We start from the raw sequence: 20025 nt of genomic DNA, 5'->3' as shown, positions 1-20025 counted from the left end.
CTACCAGTATTTAGAGCTATCTAGTAAACAAGATCAATAGCTTCAACCTTTAACAATTCAGTTTTCAACTGTTAGTCTTAGATGCTTTTATACTATGGTTGAACCCATATCTCCAACACAACATCAAGTTTTCTATGCTGTCATTGTGCATAAGCAGATTTTTAAAATTTCACTTGAGACTTCAACCTGTCTGTTGTAAGCAATTTTGGAACCCTTGAATTCACACTGAGATTGACAATCTAAGCAGTAGCTATATTATTTCCGCACCTTGTAGCTCATGGTTGATGATCTTTCTGATTGGTTTAATTAGCAACTATAAATGTGGTATTCCTTTATGATCAAATACTAAAGCCAAGACATTTTATAATTTTGATATTCCATTGATAGTGTAAACAAAAAAAGCACTGGGCTTTCATGTGCATATGCTTTTATTATTTTACATACTGTTAATCACTGTCTTCTGCAGACGTATTGCAATAACTAATATTTTGTATATTCTTTTTAAAGAAATGTCTCACATCACCCCAAAGAACATGCAAGTTACATAAACCCTAAGAGAAATAATCTATAGCTTTACAAAAACATGCAATTTTGGCTTAGATGTACAGCCAAATCCTGCTTAAAATTCATAAGTCTCTACATGTTAACAAGAAAATGTCCTCATGAAAAGTTGATCTGCATATTTTCTTAGAACAACAGATGATTAAAAGGCAACTACATTGTATTCTTGGCAACCTTTTATTTTACGGGGCAGCTATATTTTGTACATCTTTCTAGACAGAGGCCCAAATTTCCATATGATATTAGTATTTTGTTTTTTACCCAGCAAGAATACAATTTGAGGTCAGAATGGATACAATAGCAGTGGAACCACAAACAAACATGCAAATACAAATATGCTCGAAGAAACGAAATATATTACCCAGTATATATGAATCAAGCTGTTGATTTTGTAAAATGGTGAATACAGTTGAGAAGCTGAAGTTTTCATAATTTCATGAGCACGACTTTGAATTATTTCTCAATCAATACACATCCATTTTCTTACAGGGGCACACAATTTCCAGGTTACCTGAAAATCAGGACAATGCAAACCAATGCTATAGCCTTGAAAAAAAAATTCTGTCTTGATGCCAAGATAAGCTCTCAGATCTAAATTGCTGTTGAAACATAATTGCTTGCTTGCCACCAAAAAAATGAATGTTGGATGATTGAAATCAAAGACAACCCATGAGATAGAGAGGTTCATGCAAAATCTTTTTCGTGTAACCTCCTCAGGAAATATTAATAGATATTTGATTCTGGTAATTCTTTATGCCAAATTTTCTGTTTCATGGTCTGATATGATCCTACTATGGGGTCTGAGAGCCTTAATTAGTAGTCTGTTTATGTGATATGTCTCATGTTGCAGTTAGAGGCTTTGCTTCTCAACCATAAAGGTTTTTAGCAATGATGCAAATATATATTATGAACTTTACCTGATCAAAAAAGACATGCTTTCTGAAAGTAATTTCCATAAATGTGCAAATACTCGTCTCACATCTCTGGTGATATCATGAAATAGAATTCTTTGAATCATGAAGAAGAATACCCTCTATTTTGCTCTGCCTCGCTTGTTCACTCTTGTAGATTGATCATTATTTACATTTTCTGTAGCTTGAGACATGGTTATGGTTCTAACTTGTGTTTGACTTGCAGGTACCTTCTTGCTAGCATTTCCCTTCTTTGAATTTAGCATTGTACTAGTAACCTTGCCCAATGTTAAGACTTGTTCACCCTTACGCTTTGAATTGATTTTTTTTTGTTCTCTTGGGGAATTCTTTTTTACTGATTTCATATTTGAAGTCTTCTTCACCACCGATTTTCTAGCAGCACCAGATTCCTCTGGCAAATTGCCATTCATACTTGAGGCCTTCTTTGATGTAGTGCCTGACTCAAAGTCTTTTGCTTTGGTAATATACACCTGTAGTTAAAAGCATGTTATCAGACACCAGACTAAACATAAAGCAACAATTAATTGCATACTTTCAGACTATCACCAAATTTATCATTCCACGAACTACATAAATTGATTATGACATTGTTCCTCTGCCCTGCACAACAAAACTCTTACATTCAGCAATGACCAACAATTTGCAAACGTTAGCATGTAAAATTGTAAACAAAAATGGCAAACAGAAAATCAATTTTTTGCAATATAAGATCTTAAGTTGATGCCAAATTTGCTTTTCATAAAATATTTAGCTCTTGCTTATAAGGGGTGCTTTGGATGTTTCATGGATCAGGCATCCAAAATAAAGTATTTCGCTGGAATCTCCACAAATTGGTGCAGAAAAATGTGACAAGAGCATTCACTGTGCACCAACGCAAACCTCTCTGAACCTGTGCAACTAGTTAGTCAGACAGAAGTTGGCAGATTCAAGGAAAGAGCAGCTTCCCTGGAGGCGAAGGTTCATGATAGAAGAAGGCTATCATTGGTGGCAACAACTATATTGCCAAGATGAAGACTGTCATAAATGGCTTTGTTTCACACGGTTTTTGTTAAGCTGTGAGGCCATATCATGTTTTCCCCAGTGCTTTCCCTGAATGAATGGCAATTGCATCTCCAAATGAGACATCTGCATCCCAACAGTTCCTGTGGAAATGAATACACCTGAGGTGGTCACTCTGTCAGTAAAACAAAAACTGCCGTCTTTCCAAGGCAGCAGGAATAGCTCAAAGGGAAATGACTATTGTAGACATACAGCAGCTCCAATATCTCCCCTCTTTGGGTAATCCGATTGGTAAGACTTTCTAATTCAGCCTTTTGTTTCTGAAAATCTTTTTCAAATGGTTTTGTAAATTTATTCACAACTTAGACCTTGCAGCTTTATCATTTGGGCGAAGGTCTACTAGAAGTGGAAAACATAAAATAAAGTAAATTTCAAGCACAAACAGTAATGCTACACAGCTATATTAGCTAGACTTACATGAGAACCATAAGAAATGAACCATACAATAAAAATTGCAGCAAAAACTTAAAACAGATTGAGACAAAAAAGAACTAATAACATTCAACACCCTAAAATAGGGAATTCCGAGTACAATTAAAGCCTTTAATGGACAACTCTAGCCAAAAATTTCATATCATAAGCTAAAGTGAGAAAATTATGCAGTCTTCAAGCTTTCATTTGTTAAGAAGGATGGCTTTGGCAATATATTCTCATATTACCTAATGCAGAATAGAACATGACTAGGATTACCCAGGGAAACACAGGACAATTTGATAGGTGAAGAATTCAAAATATAAGTGTATTATGAATTATCTAAGTAAAAAAAATTCCTTCATTGAATCTGCATGCTTCAAATTCTTTTCTACCCTTGCAAACCTGAGAAAGTCTCCAAAATTTTATGCATGCATGCTTACGGACAACAGTATATAAAGCTGTCCTTATTCTTAAAATCAAGAATAAAAAGCTTGCCAAGGCTCCACAGCATTTTGGGGATGAGGACATCAGTCCAGGGGCCTTTCTTGGAAGGCAGCAGGGGGATGGTAATATGTGAAAATATATAGGGAAAGAGAGACACCTGCTGCCATCCCACCATACCTGAAACACCATTGGGGATGGGGACAAGGACACATCCACATTGAACATAGAAACCTTGTCTATTTTTTTATCTTTTTCTCCTTTTAAAGCATTAATAAAGTATTGCAGATCACTTATAATAATTATATGTAACCCATATCGATAAAAGTTCCAGTGAAGAATGATAAAAAAATTGAAGGTCTGATCCTTATATATATAAAAGTTCCAGTGAAGTATTAACTTCTATGATATGGACAGCCTTGAAGTTTAGATTACAAAGATTACAACAATAGAGGATGATATAGAAAAATCAGAAAAATAATATAAGTTGTGGGCAATACTGGAGATACTAAATTAACTAAAAATTATAGCATGATAAATGAAGAGCATGCTACATTATGACTAAGCAGCTGCGATGAGCATGCTGGTCAATTTCACTGTTTTACATATACAAGTGAAAGACAACATCATTGCAAAATGCTAAAATTGTTTTTGATCGGGGAAAGGCTCAACTCAGTGAAATGAAAGCAGATTTTCTATTGCTAAACTTAAAAAAATATAAATGGGAAGCCATTCATGGCATAGTGTGGTGGTTAAATTGCGGCATTGCTGTTGTAGCCACCAAGGTTCAAACCCCTACTGGGCCATTGTGAGCATGGGCAGTGTGCCCTCGCTAATCCATTGTGCTTGCCGGTTTGAATGTTCGCATTCAAGATGTTCACGTTCATGCAAATGACTTCGTACTCCAAACCCTTGTTGGGCAAATGTGCTCAGAGGATTTGTACCCCTGCTAGGCTATTGAGCTTCCAAGTTTTGGACTACTCATGTTGATGCAAAGCATTCATGCCAAGGATGAGGTACCTTGTTTGTGGCCTCTCCTAAATTCAGCTAGGCTAAAGAATTCCATGCTACCAATGCTAACAGAAAAAACAATAATGGGAAAATATAAATTATAAATAATAAATATTGAAAATTTGAAAGATGTTTCAAAATTTAATGCGTGAAATTAAAATATCATGACATAATGTTATTATTGCATTAACAATTAAAATTCAATGGTAATGAAGACATTCAAGTTCTAAACTCTAATTCCCACAAGAAAGGAAAGAAGAAGAACTTTAAGAGAAAGAGGGACAACAGCTCAAATGGGAAGAGGTCTTCAAAGAAGAAGAGAGACATTTCTGAAGTACAATGTTTCAGATGTGACCAATATGGGCACTATGCAATGAAGTGTCCAGGCAGGATCAAACAACAAGCTTCAATGGCAGAAATTAAGAAAGGGAGTAATTCCGAGAAGCTAGTCTTCTACTCAGCCCTCTCTAGTCAAGTCACCTCCAGTTTCAACACATGGGTGATTGACAGCGGAGCATCTCGACACATCACTGGATTTCGTGAGCACCTAGATACACTTGTGGAAAGTTCAAATGAAGAAGTGACAATTGGTGATGACTCAAATTATCCAGTTATGGGAATAGGAACCTGCAATATCAACCTAAAGTCAGGCATATCCCTACAGCTGACTGGAGTTCTATTTGTACCTGGTATAAAGAGAAACCTTGTCTCAATTTCTGCACTTGAAGATAAGGGTTACAGATTAACCTTTATGGAAGGAAAGGTACTTGCTTGGCCAAAGAACTCCACCATCAAAAAAGCCCACACCATTGGAGTAAGACAAGGGAGCCTCTACAGACTTTACACCACTCCACCTCTAGCCTTGATTCATGAGACTCCAGATTCCAATGAACTTTGGCACAGAAGATTAGGGCACCTTCATTTCCGTGCCCTACCTAAGATAGAGAAGATGGTGATCGGCTTACCCAAGCTAAGTCAAAAATCTGAAGGAGCCTCCAAAGGGTGTGCCTTGGGAAAGAATACTAAAGGGTCTTTTAATTCTGGCAACAGTAAATCCACAAATGTATTAGAATTAGTTCATTCTGATTTATGTGGACCCATGTCTGTACCCTCATTAGGGGGATTTTTATATTATGTAATATTTGTAGATGATTATTCTAGGAAGACCTGGATATATTTTCTGAGGTACAAAGAGTCTGAAGAAATCCTTTCTAAATTTAAGGAATTCAAAGCTCTTGCAGAAAATATGACAGGTAAGAAAATCATAACCTTAAGAACAGACGATGGGGGGGAATACACTTCTGATATGTTTAAAGATTATTGTATAAATGTTGGGATTAAGAGGGAGTTAACTATACCTTATAACCCACAACAAAATGGGGTAGCTGAAACAAAGAATAGGACTATAGTAGAAGCTGCTAGGGCTATGTTGTTTGACCAAAATATAGAAACCTCATTTTGGACTAAAGCATCTAGGACAGATGTGTACATTCAAAATAGATGTCCTCATTCTCTTCTTGACAATAAAACCCCTGAAGAATACTTTACTGGCAGCAAACCTGACATAAGTCATTTCCGGATCTTTTGGTGTCCAATCTATATTCATGTCCCCAAAGAAAAGAGGTCAAAGTTAGAACCTTCTGGAAAGAAACGAGTATTTGTTGGGTACAGTGAAGCCTCTAAAGCCTACATAATATACATACCTGGTCAAAGACAAATTGAACTAAGCAGAGATGTCATCTTTGAGGAAGACATAGCATTCAGGAGGTCCAAAAGCTCTAATGAATTAGAACACCAAGATCGTCCTACAAGCTTGGATGAGGATTCCACCCCTGAGATTCAGAGGGAGACCCCAAAAAATGCTGAGCATGAAGTTCAAGGCTAACCTTTAGAAGAAAATTATCCCGAAACTAGGAAGAGACCACTTTGGGCTAAAAAGATACTTCAACAAGCTGAAAATTATGCTGCTCCAAAGGGGACCTTCAAAGAAAGTAAGAGACCTAACCTATTTTCTAGTTATACTGCCTTGATGAGTGAGATCATTGATGCAGAACCTTCCTGTGTTGGAGATGCGCTCAAGCATCAAGTTTGGAAAGATGCTATGTCAGAAGAGTATCAGTCAATTCTGAAAAATGATGTCTGGGATATTGTGCCTAGCCTAAAGGCAAATCTGCGGTATCTTCTAAATGGCTCTTCAAAATCAAACATGCAGCACATGGCAGCATTGAGAAGCACAAAGCAAGGTTTGTTGCCAAAGGTTTCTCACAAAAAGAAGGTATTGACTATGAAGAGACATTTGCTCTTGTTGCCAGATACACTTCTGTCCGAGCAGTTTTGGCTATTGCAGCATCTAAAGGATGGAAAGTCCATCAAATGGATGTCAAGACTGCTTTTTTGAATGGTAAGATTGAAGAAGAAGTTTAGTTGGAGCAACTTGAAGGTTTTGTTAGGCATTTTCTAAGGATAAATAGGTCAATTTTATACCAATCAATGCCTAGAGTACAAGAACATCATTCATCAACTGGACCAATCTCAAACCTTCAAAGGGACAACACTTACTCACATATCTTGACTCACTTCCTTGACTAAATGCCCTAGGTCTTAAAGGCAAGGACACCCTTGGATTTTCACTTAGACTCATGGCAAGGTACAAAGATTCCTTTACTCTCAATCAAGACTTAACCCAGAAACAAGTTCCCAGGCCTAACCAAGAGGAAACTTTCAATAGAGACCCTGACCTGGACCACCTACTGACCCATTTGGGCCTAAGCAGACCATCCTATCCTAACGAGCTGACTGGCAACTCTCCAATGCAAAGATTAATAGCCAAGAACCTAAAAGACCAAAAAAACAAACCCTAGAAAGCAAAAAGCAGGGGTCTCCATTTGCAATGGGGCGATGTGTGAATACGTCACAACAATAACCAAGGAAGCTATCCAACATAAAGTCGCACATTTGCACATATAAACCTTGGAGTCATCGTGTGGTCTTTCTTTGCAATCTTGGCATACATAGTGATTTTGTTCAAGAGAGGGTAGAGTGTCCTTGACATTTTATTCTAACGTTCGGTGAATGATAAAACGTACACCAACAGGTACCTTGCTCAAAACTGAACCCAAGTAAATCTTAGTTTGTTGATGCTATAACAGCACTTACAATCTCTGATGAATATTACTAACAAATCCAAGGGTGTTGTTCTTCAAGGCAATGAGTGGATAGAAAGACCCAAGGTCCCCCTCATTGTTGGGTTTTCCCTGAATCTGACGGCAATGGAATAAGAATATTCCACTAGCTGGCTCGAACTGGCAGAAAATAGCTTCACATCTAAATGCTTATGGAATTATGATTATTGCTGGAAATTGGTGAATTCCTCCGTGCGTCCAGCAATCAAACAAAGCCTCAATCAATAATATTACCACTCATTAAAGTGTCAACTCTTTCAAAGACCTTTGCAACACTCAACCTCATATATCCTCCCACCTGCGAAGTGGTGTATTGACTAGCAACAAGAGGCTAGCGATTGGAGAGAAGCACAAATGTCGCACACAACTATCCCAAAACCTCCAGAAAAAACATGTGTCCCTTTATTACCTTTGAATGTCCAGATTTGTACTGACTGGCAGCCAGCATATTACACTTGATTGTGATCGACAACCATGATCGGATGTTGGTGTCTCACACCCAACAAGAGAATACCTCCACAGACCTTTTTTGCTGATTTTTTTAAAGGTTAAACTCAGCCTATTTTTGAATGTCCATGCCCAACACAATAGATGGCAAAGCTGACCAGATTTGAGAATATTAATACCACCAATATCAATCCCATCAACTCCTAAAATTCCATGATTCAGTATTAGAGGAATACAAGTTTTCTCTTCTTTTTTTGTCTTCTAGTGCCACCTCGCCCTCAAATACTGGCAAAGATTAAATCGATTCCCTCAAAGGTTCATGAGGAAATAAATCGACCAATTCATTATTTTAACACCTTGAAATCTGATAATTTTGTTTTTAGTGCAACTATTCATATCTAGAATACACAACTTGCTTTAAAAATTCATTACTTTTTTATCAACTTCCAATATGGAAGGTGTTGATGTGTTTTTCATGCACATGCCAACACAAAATAAAATACCCAAAAGTATCTTATCCTCTCTTGATCAAAGTTACTCAAATGCTGAAGATTAGCTTAAGGATAATTTGAGATAACTCCAAGGTTTCTATATGTTAAGTCACGACATTTGGATAAGCACAGTTGGTCGTTATGTTTGTTGTTTCATCAAGGGGCCTTACTTTTTCTTAATGCTTGAGGAATGGTGTTTAGGCAATATGCAATGAAGCTTTTCTACTACTACTAGATGTTTATCAAAAAAAAAAATAGCAAAAGGATAGGGTTTGCAAGATACTAAAATTAATTTTAGGAATGCAAGGATGAAGGATGATTTTAGTGAAACTCAATTAGTCTTAGTTTTGCCATAACAAGAACAACTCCACTAAGGCTAATGCAATCTTCTAAGGAGATCAAATAGATTTTGAGTTATTATCAAGCAAAGACACCATCTATTTGATGCAGATCAATTATTAAATAACAACTGAACTTAAGCACATTCAAATATTCCAGTTGACCACACAAGGCATATTAACAATCAACAAATAGCTAGTGGTATGGATTAAGAGTTCCACCATAAATCATACGCAACATTCTATCATCCAATTCTAATACTTAAACAAAATTCTAAAATTTGGATTGAGAAGATGAATAACCATGCATATGCTCCAAAGATTAAGTAGAAAACACCACACTTCAATGTCTTTATTAATCTAGCAGCGAAGTAGCAAAAATTGTTCAAGTTTCTTATTGCATTACAAATGAAAAAATGGCAGCTTATATAGAGCTCTAAAATGAAATAAAGGGCCAAGATTGCCCTGAAATGGATTGTTGAAACTTGAGATCAAAACCCTAATTAGGGTTAGTTGTTGCCAACTAACCAAACCAATAGAAATCAAGCACATTTTTTGACACAAACTTTGAGGAAACCTCCTCCAATGAGAAACAATCACCACATACAATCTCATAACAAACTTTCTTCTAGGAACTCGTTCCCTTGGTCACTCTCTGATGGTGAATGCAACAAATCTGGACATCACTGAGTTGAGCTCCTCCAAGAACAGATTAGGCAAATTATCGAGTTTGAAATAGATCACCTCCAATGCATCAGCAAAAGTGGCAAAGATCTTTTGTCATTCCATTTCTTGCTTTTGAAACGTCTCCATGAATGTCATGAATGAACATACCCTAGTTAAAACAACATCTGAGAAACCTGTTGTAGGCAAGAAGATAGACCTTATTTGAATATAAAGCTCATCAGCACTAAAGTCATCTTCATCAAGCATATCTTGGAGAAACACTTCTCTAGTTGAGGTGATGAACTGCTCCTGAATTGCTTTATGTGTCTCTTCCATTTTGATGCAATCTTCTTTCACCTTGTCAGTGGTTTCTTTCTTAGTCATCAAAATGCAATACCATCTATTGAAATCGTTGTTGGCATTCTACACTCTTATGAGAATAGTTGGTGTTGTCATTGATGCCAACCATCTAGCAACCTTCTGGCACTCATCTGGTAAGCCACTGGCAGGCACCGGCACCGGCATAGACATCTACATACACCGGCAGACACTTCACCGGCAACAGCAACAAAGCATACCGGCACCCAAGCCGACAGGGAATAAACTTTTGTTTATTGTATTTAAATGAAATTATCTTTTGTAAAGACGACATGGCATATTGTAAAAGACTCATATATATGTATGAGATCTTATAAGTCATTATAGAGAAGTATGTATGTATGGAAGTATGAAAATTGTGTATAAGGTGATATAGTTGATAGCGAAGGTTTTGGTAATGGAATGAGCTTAAACCGGTACTAAACCTGGCATAGTTGATGCTATTTTGAAGCAGTACATTGTATTGGATTTCATAATCCACTTTTGTAGTCAGTGTGACTCTTATTGAGCAGTGAGCTCTAGGCAGTTGGCCTTCCTGCATGTGTAGGCCCCTCATTGTAAGTAATATTTATTCATTGGCCAGTGAGTGAATATTGTGGGTCACAAATCTCACCGAGGCCTTTCCCACACCGGGTTTCCTCGTTGAACATCTTGTGTTATGGTGTGTTTTCTATTCTGTCTTTATTGTTCCTGTTTAGTGCATTAATTCTTATTTACCGATACACTGTTTTAGGATGCAAAGTTCTTAATAAGTTTAAATATTCAACAAACCGGTTAGATACTGATTCAACCCCCCTCTCAGTATCTTTGGGACTGTCATTAATCCTAACAATTGGTATCAGAGCCTGGTCCTCTATTTTCAAAAGCCTAACAGCTTGAGGAAGATTCTGACACCGGTACAAATGGAGAACTTAAGAAAACAATTGGAAAGAGCTCTTGTAGACTATAATGCAGAGAAGTTGAAGAATATCAAACTTGAAGATGATCTGAGGACTGCACAGGAATTCATTCAAGGACTTCAGGAGAATCTTACTATAGCTCGAAATAAAAGAAAAGAACTTCATGAGAAGATGCTGAATGATAATGATGAAAAGGAAACTCTTAATGAACTTGTGAACAAGTTGAGACAAGAAAACAGTAATACGAAGAATGAAATGCAAGATATGACTATGAGGTTTTGTAAAGACATTGAAGACAGAAAGAAGAATGAAGATGACTTGACTAGGAGACTCAATGATGCTGGAAACGAAAATCTAAGACTTAGTCATGAAAATGATATGTTGAAGACAGATCTTATTCACATGCAACATGATAAAACTGAGCTTATGAGACAAAAAGGAATTCTAGAAAATGAGTTGGCTACTGCAAATCAACACAAAGAGAAATTCAAGAAAAGTTCAAAGGAACTTGATGATATGCTGAAAAGTCAGAAACCAAATGGAGATACTAATGGACTTGGATTTGAAGTTGGAGAAAGTTTCGGTACTACAAACAATCATGATCACAGTAAACCGGTAAGACAACCTAATGCTTACAAGTTTAATGGGAAATGTTTCAATTGCAACAAGTATGATCATAGAGCAAATCAATGTAGATTTAGAAACAATCAAAACATCAATGCACCCATCGGTCAATGTTCCAAATGCAACAAAGTTGGTCATAATTCAGAAAACTGCAGAATGAATGTGAAATGTTATGTTTGTGGAAGACATGGGCACTTATCTAATCAATACAGAACACAAACCGGCATAAGATATGGAAAATCTATTTAGAGGAATAATGTGACTTGTTATGCTTGCAACAAGATTGGACATATTGCAAAATTTTGTAGAAGTAAGACTTCACCGACATATAATAAAGGACCCAGTTTGAAAGGCAAAGAAAAGGTAGATGAGGTAAAGCAAGAATTTTCAAAACAATGGATTAAGAAGACAGATCAGAATGTTGATGAGACTATTTCTTCACCGGTAGAACAGAGTATTACTCCACCGGCAGGAGATTCTTCATCCAACTGAGAAGTAACCCTTTGGGGGTATCACAGCAAATTGAATATCATGCAGATTACCCTCGGTTGATGGTGAGAAGATAGATTTCTTCTTTACCGGCAGATGTGTTAAGTTTTCACTTAACCGGCGAGCATTTAATGCAGTTGTTGAAAGTAATGTCATTATAAATCATCGGATTTCCCTCACTTTTGATTCACTAAGCATTCAAATTAGCAAAGAGAGTGAAATCTGAGCAAAGGCATTCAAGGCGAAGGTGTGAAGCGATTTCTTTCAAGCATTTAGATACTCTAAGGCAGCTAAAGGTATTTTTCAAATGGCTTCATCTTCTGCTCCCGAATTTATTGCAAACCCTACTATCGTGGAAAATGTAAAATGCCCTAGGCCTGTGTTTAAGATAATTCCCGAAGTAGCTAAGCAAGATGATTCCATAGGTACTTTTTCAAAAATTCCTAAAGGTGTAGCTTATGCTGAAGACCCTAGGATTTATATTAATTGCAACATTGAAGAATTAGGTTCTGAGGAATTGCTGAAAATGTTTAAAACCATAATTTGTGATGAAAATGGCACTGTCAAACCTGAACACAAAATTGTGGAGACTTTAGGTTTTATTGAGATACTGAATATCCCTGAATTTTCGGAAGAAGTAGTGAGAATTGGCCTATGTAGAGCACATGGAGAATTTCTATGGTTGGATTATGTCTGCAAATTTACCCGGCAAGCAATTAGGGCAGTAACAGGTTTACCCTCAACCGGCAGCAGACCAGACAAAACAAAGAAAGTTCCTAACAACAAAGTAATGACCCTAACTGGAGCAACATCAGATAGTAGATCACTAAGAGTGAACGACATCAAAGACATCAATGTGAGATTCATAAGTATGGTTTTAGGTTACAAGACTATACATGCAAACAAACTTAATTCAGTTTTTGTCTTTGCATTAATAGTGCTTATGAAATGGTTAACAATAATGCAAAAATAGATGTGTGTGAATGGCTGAAAGATGAACTCATAGATAATTTGAAAAAGATTAAAGGAGATAAGAAAGGGATATTTCGCTTTGGTAATCTCTTAGTATGCTTAATGTTGTATTTCACAAAGGAAATCCCCCGTATAGGATAGAAAGACTTTGGATATGACATACCGGTAGGAAAACAATTACAGGAAGCTTTCACCGGCATGGGAACTGCAAAGGACAACAATATAACCGAATACTTTAAATCTTTTCAAGCCAAAATGAAAACTAGAGAAAGACTACCGCAGAGTGTAGTGGACAAATATGATAAAGAAATATGTTTTGTAATCAAAAAGGATGAGACATGGATGGAAGTTGTACTTCCTAGAACTGTATGGGTAACTGAAATGGGCTATGAAGTAGATCTCAACATAATTGAGACTTATGCAAAAGCTTTGTTAGATGCACCAAGAGAACCAATAGAAGAAGTTTTTGGTAGTGCAGATACTATTGAGAGTGGTGTGAAAACAATGAAGCAAAGGAAGAAAAGAGAAAAATATATTAGGGATGCATCAAAGAAGGTAAAGGAAATCAAAGAAAATGTTATGAACATTACTGGTATAACGGCTAGTGAGCTGGAAGGACTGCAACCGGAGGCACACATTTCATCGGTTGGCACATCTTCTGATAGTGAGATACCAGCTGAATTCAAAAGAGTTGAAAGGAAAAGAAAACCTTCACCGGTACCCTCTCCTCCACCCAAAAGAACAAGGACCTTAAGGAAGAAACAACAGGCAGTAAGGCAACCAGCTAAGAAACTAACTCCCAAGAAGAAACAGAAATCGGTTATACCTTTATTGGATAATTTGTTGAATGAAATAACTGATGATGGCAATTTGGCTAATGTGAGTAAATTGTATAACACATTCAAAGATTCAGACAAGGAAAGCATTGAAAACAGTATAATTTTACATCTAGATATATACAAGAAAATTTTAATTGAAGTAGTGGATGATTTGCCCAATGAACTGTATAGAAGATTAGATGCCAAGAGGATTGCAATGATGGAATTGGACAAGAAACTAAAAGTTGAAAAACTTCTAGTTGTACATCCGGTTAACTCAAGAGGAAATTGATGACCTGATTTGTGAGGCTATCAGATCCGTTTTTGCTAGTGGTCACCGGCAAGTTTGATGGCAGGTAGAGTAAATGAGATTGCAGAGGAGACTGCTGACAAATGGGATATCTTTTTTGTGGAAAAAGAAAAACAAGAGGAAATGAAAAGGCCAAAGAAAACATTCAAGGTATATCAGAAGGATAAGGACAAAGGGAAAGGTAAAGTTGGTGGAATACCGAACATCAAGATAACTGATAATTTGCCACCACCTTTGGATACTGCATCGGTACATACTGTTGATCCACCGGTTACTGAAAGTGAAGGTATCACACATGATAACACTAATCCTAAATCTGAAATACTACTCACCATGAATGTGGATACTCAAGAAGTAAGTATTGTTGTGGATAAGGACAGTACAGAAGTTAAGGATGATAATGTTGATAGTGGCAACATTGCTGAGAAACCGGTAGAGACTATTGAGGTTGAGATCCCAACAGAGCAATCATTACAAACAGAGCAACCATTGGACACTGGGAAGAATACTGAAGGTATAGATGCTAGCACAGAGAAACCTACTGAGACTGAGATACCGACAATTGAGCATACAGAGAAACCTACAGAGGCAGAGGTACATATTGAAGCAGAGAAACCGGCAATCACTAAGACACCTAAACAATCAGACAAACCTTTACTGGTTGAAATGCAAACTCAGACTGATCCACCGGAGGATAACACAGGCAAAGTGGTTACAAATGTTGGAAGCACAAAGGTAATTAAGGTAATAGGTCAGACATCCAGCACTTCATCAAGTCAATTCAAACCTACTAATGTAATAGAGGTACTCCTGGATTCAATCAAGAAGATAATAGACTGTAATGCATTGGCCTACAAGGCAATTGATGACACCATACCAATTCTTAAATTGATAGCACCGAAATGTAACATAGATCATGTAAAGGATTCTTTAGGTAAATTGGACACATTGTCCAAATTCAATACTGACAACATAATAACGGTTGATAAGGTGAATGAGGACACCTTCAAAGAGAAAGTTGAAAAGGAGAAGGATAAATTCTTTGAGGACACAATAAAGAAGTGTACAGAACACTTGAATACACTATTACCAGCACTGAACACTACAATTTTGGAATACAAAGAGCTGTACAGAGAAACATGCAAACCACATCTTTTAACAAAGGACATAGAAAAGCAAACCAGCAGAGTACAAAAAGAAATAGATGATATAGCTGATAACATAATTGGTTCATCCGAACCTATATCAGTTATTGAGCAGGAAATAGCAGGTTTTGAGGAGAAATTAGAGAAATTTGAGAAAGAGAAGGCAAGGATTAAGGCTAATGCCAGAGAACTTAAGTACAAACTTGGTCCTAAGTTGGACAATCTAATCTCTCTGAGAAATGAAATCTCTAAGGCATTATTTCAAGGAGAAAGATCAGTGGAAGAGCACATGCATCATCTCACCAACACGATCCAACAGACTAAGGCAACCCTAATCGACAGTAACAGATTCATGCAGACTCTTAATTTGGTTTTGGCAGATATATTCCAGATTGTAACCAACTGGTTACAAATTTTAAGGTGAAATTTTTGCACTCGTTTGACAATTTTTGACAACCTTTGTCATTGATGTCAAAGGGGGAGTAGTGGACAGAAAAAAATGATTAATAAGAGGAGATCATCTACTCAGGGGGAGCACATCTTTTTGGTAACTTTTTGGACTTCACTTTTTGGAACAGTTTTTGGATTTTTCTCATGAGTGTTGCCATCAATGCCAAAGGGGGAGATTGTTGGCATTCTACACTCTTATGAGAATAGTTGGTGTTGTCATTGATGGCAACCATCTGGCAACCTTCTAGCACTCATCTGGTAAGCCACCGGCAAGCACCGGCACCGGCATAGACATCTACATACACCGGCAGATACTTCACCGACAGAGGCAACAATGCATACCGGCACCCCAACCGACAGGGAATAAACTTTTGTTTATTGTATTTAAATGTAATTATCTTTGTAAAGCCAACATGGCATATTGTAAAAGACTCATATATGTATGAGATCTTATAGGTCATTATAGAGAAGTATGTATGTATGGAAGTATGAAAATTGTGTATAAGGTGATTTAGTTGATAGCGAAGGTTTTGGTAACTGAATGAGCTTAAACCGGTACTGAACCTGGCATAGTTGATGCTATTTTGAAGCAGTACATTGTATTGGATTTCATAATCCACTTTTGTAGTCAGTGTGACTCTTATTGAGCAGTGAGCTCTAGGCAGTTGGCCTTCCTGCATGTGCAGGCCCCTCATTGTAAGTAATATTTATTCATTGGCCAACGAGTGAATATTGTGGGTCACAAATCCCACCGAGGTTTTTCCCACACCGGGTTTCCTCGTTAAACATCTTGTGTTATGGTGTGTTTTCTATGTTGTCTTTATTGTTCCTGTTTACTACATTAATTCTTATTTACCGGTACACTGTTTTAGGATGCAAAGTTCTTAATAAGTTTAAATATTCAACAAACCGGTTAGATACTGATTCAACCCCCCTCTCAATATCTTTGGGACTGTCATTGATCCTGACAATCGTACACTACCTTTGCCTCCATTACTTCGCCATCAATTAGCATTTGTTTCGGAATTTCCTGCAATGCTTGCGAACGTGGGATAGTTTTATCTCAAATGAAATGAAATTCATCCCAAATCTCCATAATATTTTGAATACTACACAAGAATGTGGTGACTTTATCATAAGTCTGTAGATACCCATGAGTGAATGCCCTAGCCTACTGAAAAGCATTCTTGATCCATGTCTTGGTGATTTGAGTTATCATCCTTGTTTCTTCTACTCCTTCAGTTGCTTCTTTAGAAAGCATTTGAGGTGGAGGATGTGCTTCTTCTTCTAGCCTGGAGGACATACGATGTATTTAATCTATCAATTGCTTGTTTTCTTCTTTCAATTGCCTCGTCTTTCTTACCACAATCTCCAATTGCTCCTCCATGTTGGAGGCCGATCCTCTAAACTCTTCAACAACTTGATCACGAGTGATAGGGCCAATGTCTATCTCTCTTATGTCATAATCTTCTTCTGTGATTTGATCCCTTGGCTTATCATATTTTGGAATAGCTACTTGCACCTTTCATGAGCCAGATGCGTCATTTATTATCCTGGAATACTTCTTGGATTTCTTTTCTTCATTTTGTTTTCCTCTTGCAAGCAAAGCATCCAAATCTCTAGCTTCATCTATTACTGTCACCGGTTTCTTCTTCATTCTTTCCTTTAGCCACTCGGGTTCCTGATCATCCAACTCTTCTAGATTAGATTGTTGCTAGTTGCTTTCAGGAACTTTGAATGTATCCTCATGTTGTCCTTGATTCTGATTATCAATATCCATGTCATGTATTTCTTCATTGATGTTGACTTGTTGATTATAGACAGGTTCTTCATCATGTGGTGGTGAATTAACCTCTTGTTCTTCTTGCTGATTAGTGTCATTGGATTCATTGACGCTCCTCCTATCTTGTGCACTATGAATAACTCTTCCATCTTGTTGCAAGACATTCTTTCCTCTCGAAGCTGCACTCATATCTACATATATATTCACTTCTCTTTTAGAATGAATGCTAGTGGTAGATGGAATCTTTACTAGCTTTTGCTTCTTCTGCTGAGCTGCATCATCGTCCATCCTTTTTCTCTTCTTTACTTGTGCTTGTGAACTTTCAAGTATATCCTGTTGATCACTCTCCCCTTGTGTGTTTGCTTGATTTTCTTTATCTTCGAACTCTTCTGAATCTTCATATTGATGGGATGATGATTCTTCATTATCCATCCGGTTATATGTCAAAGTGATACCTTTTTCTCTCAACTTATCTAAATAATACAAAATCCATTTTTTGGTGTTGTCTTGCACTATTTGATTCACAATTTCCATTTGAGTCACCTCAGGAGTATACCAATCTATTGCAGGAAGGGATTTGTCCTTTTCCTTCTTGCAGTGTGGCAATATAACATCTTCATCTCCTTCAATTTGATTTGGTACCCGCAATACTTTTGTTTGCCTTATCAATTTGAGAGAGAACCTTGGGTATGTTCCTTCTCTTATCTCGAGATCATCCGCTGCATTGGCCCAATGATCCTCCACGTGCATGATGTGGGGAAACTTCTCTTTGTTCATTGTTCGGATGTTATAATAAGGATCAAAATAGTTTCTCGAGGTGTAAGTCCTGAGATTATAGTATTGCAATTCTTCCTCCGCTGCTTATGTTGCCAAATAGGTAGGGCATGTTTCAAGTGATTGTCCCACTGAGATCGAGAAAGTAGTCTTTGCTTTCTTCATTTCCCTCTTGATTGCATCATATTCTAACAATTGTCTAGATACTTCTAACAACAATATCTTGTCAGTAGGATATCTTGACAATCAACATGCATAGGAAGAACACCATTGTATCCTTAAGTATGTGAATTTTGGAAATTGAGTATACCAACATCCATACTTCTTTATCAGGTTCATTGATTCCTTGGACAATATGATATGAGTGCCTCCTTGCAATCTTCTCACAATTTGCATGGTGAATGCATCATTCACCCTCCTGAAATGAGCAACACTATTCCTCAGTTGCAACTGTGGATATGCATCATATGAAAGCATTTGTCCTTCTGCCGATACAACAGGTGCTCTACAATTCAAACCTTTGTATTTCCCATATCTAGCCAAGATGTAGACCAAGAATGAACTCATATAGAATGTTTTGGTTTGCTTAGCATTCATTAATTGCTCGTGTAGGTTGTGACTGCCTATCTTAGCCCAATTAATGATGTTGGCTCCTTTAGTCACTTCTTCTACGTAATACCACATCCAAGAGTTGTAAGATGCAAACTATGGGGTTCCCATGACTCTGTTCAGCATCATTATGAGTTCAGCTATTCCTTCCTTGAAATCTGATTTGAGGATTGTCTTCTTGGGTACTCTCTTAGTACTACTCCATGGTTCTATGACCCAATGCTTGTTGAGGATGTCATCACATACATCTGGTTTGCTTTGATATAGTGCTAGCGCATCATCTTTACTCTTGTAGATGAGCTTGTCATGTGTCGGCACATCAAACACTTCTCTTATAGATAGCTCGGTGAGGTATGCTATCTTACTCCCATCCGGTGCCTTTATAATCCTCCTCTCATGATCGTAATGCCTTGCACATTCTAGCACCAATTCACTGCATTGCACTGCTAAAGATGTAACACTAATAATTACTTTTTGCCGAAATGATATTACAAGAATAACAGTTCCAAAACATCCTTATAACAACAATATCATGAAGGAGATTTCAATTGATTGTTTAGTGTTTTCAAGGTTTGGATGGTATCAAAATCCTTCATTTGCTAAGAGGATAACAATTTTAGAAACATATGCGAAAATCAGATCATGTGTTTTATGTTATATCTTGATTCTGAAGATCTTATGCTTGAGATGTTTCAACATTTTTTGGCTGTTGTTAGTAAAAATCGTGCAAAAAATGTTAAAAATTCTAAGAAAACCACTTTGTCTTTGACTCTAAGTGAGAGTGATGATATCTCACAGCCACTCCTATCTACTTTATTGGCCGATTGGAGGACGGAGCGAAATATTTCTCTAGCTGCACATGAGTTGGTTAAAACTATCGTTAAACAAAAGTGAGAAGAAGCTGAAGCCATACTTATTGATTGGAATAATAGCTAAAGAATTACTCTTCAAGGAAGAAAAATCACAAGACACATCAGCAAAGGAAGAGGAGTGTTGGTTGAAAATTTTGTACACTTGGGGAAATATATAAAATTGTGGTTTCAACCACAGCACATGAGTAAAAACTTTCCTAATTAAGGGAAGGCTCCCCCTATCTAACTACAACTTTGAAAATAAAATAGGATGAGACAGCAATCTTTCTTCTTCTTTCAGAAAAGACAATATTCTTTTCTCTTCACAGAAAAGGATAGCGATTAAATATGAACAACAGTAACCACTTTCAAATGAAATGA

At 37.0% G+C, this 20025-nt stretch overlaps 1 protein-coding gene across 2 annotated transcripts in view; it reads right to left on the bottom strand.

Annotated features, from left to right (window-relative positions):
- Positions 1 to 904: 904 nt before the first annotated feature.
- The window catches only part of LOC131034254 (B3 domain-containing protein Os06g0194400), an 88490-nt gene continuing 69369 nt past the window's right edge, over positions 905 to 20025 (bottom strand). For both annotated transcript variants that reach the window (XM_057965688.2, XM_057965696.2), the window contains exon 8: positions 905 to 1963. In XM_057965688.2, coding sequence (XP_057821671.2) covers positions 1595 to 1963 — 369 coding nt within the window. In that variant the 3' untranslated portion in view covers positions 905 to 1594. The remainder of the gene's footprint in view (positions 1964 to 20025) is intronic.

The sequence above is a fragment of the Cryptomeria japonica genome, chromosome 5 (assembly GCF_030272615.1).
Source record: "Cryptomeria japonica chromosome 5, Sugi_1.0, whole genome shotgun sequence".
Classification (NCBI taxonomy): Eukaryota; Viridiplantae; Streptophyta; class Pinopsida; order Cupressales; family Cupressaceae; genus Cryptomeria; species Cryptomeria japonica.
The sequence above is the reverse complement of the archived record's forward strand: the minus strand, read 5'-3'. Positions and strand labels throughout refer to the sequence as shown.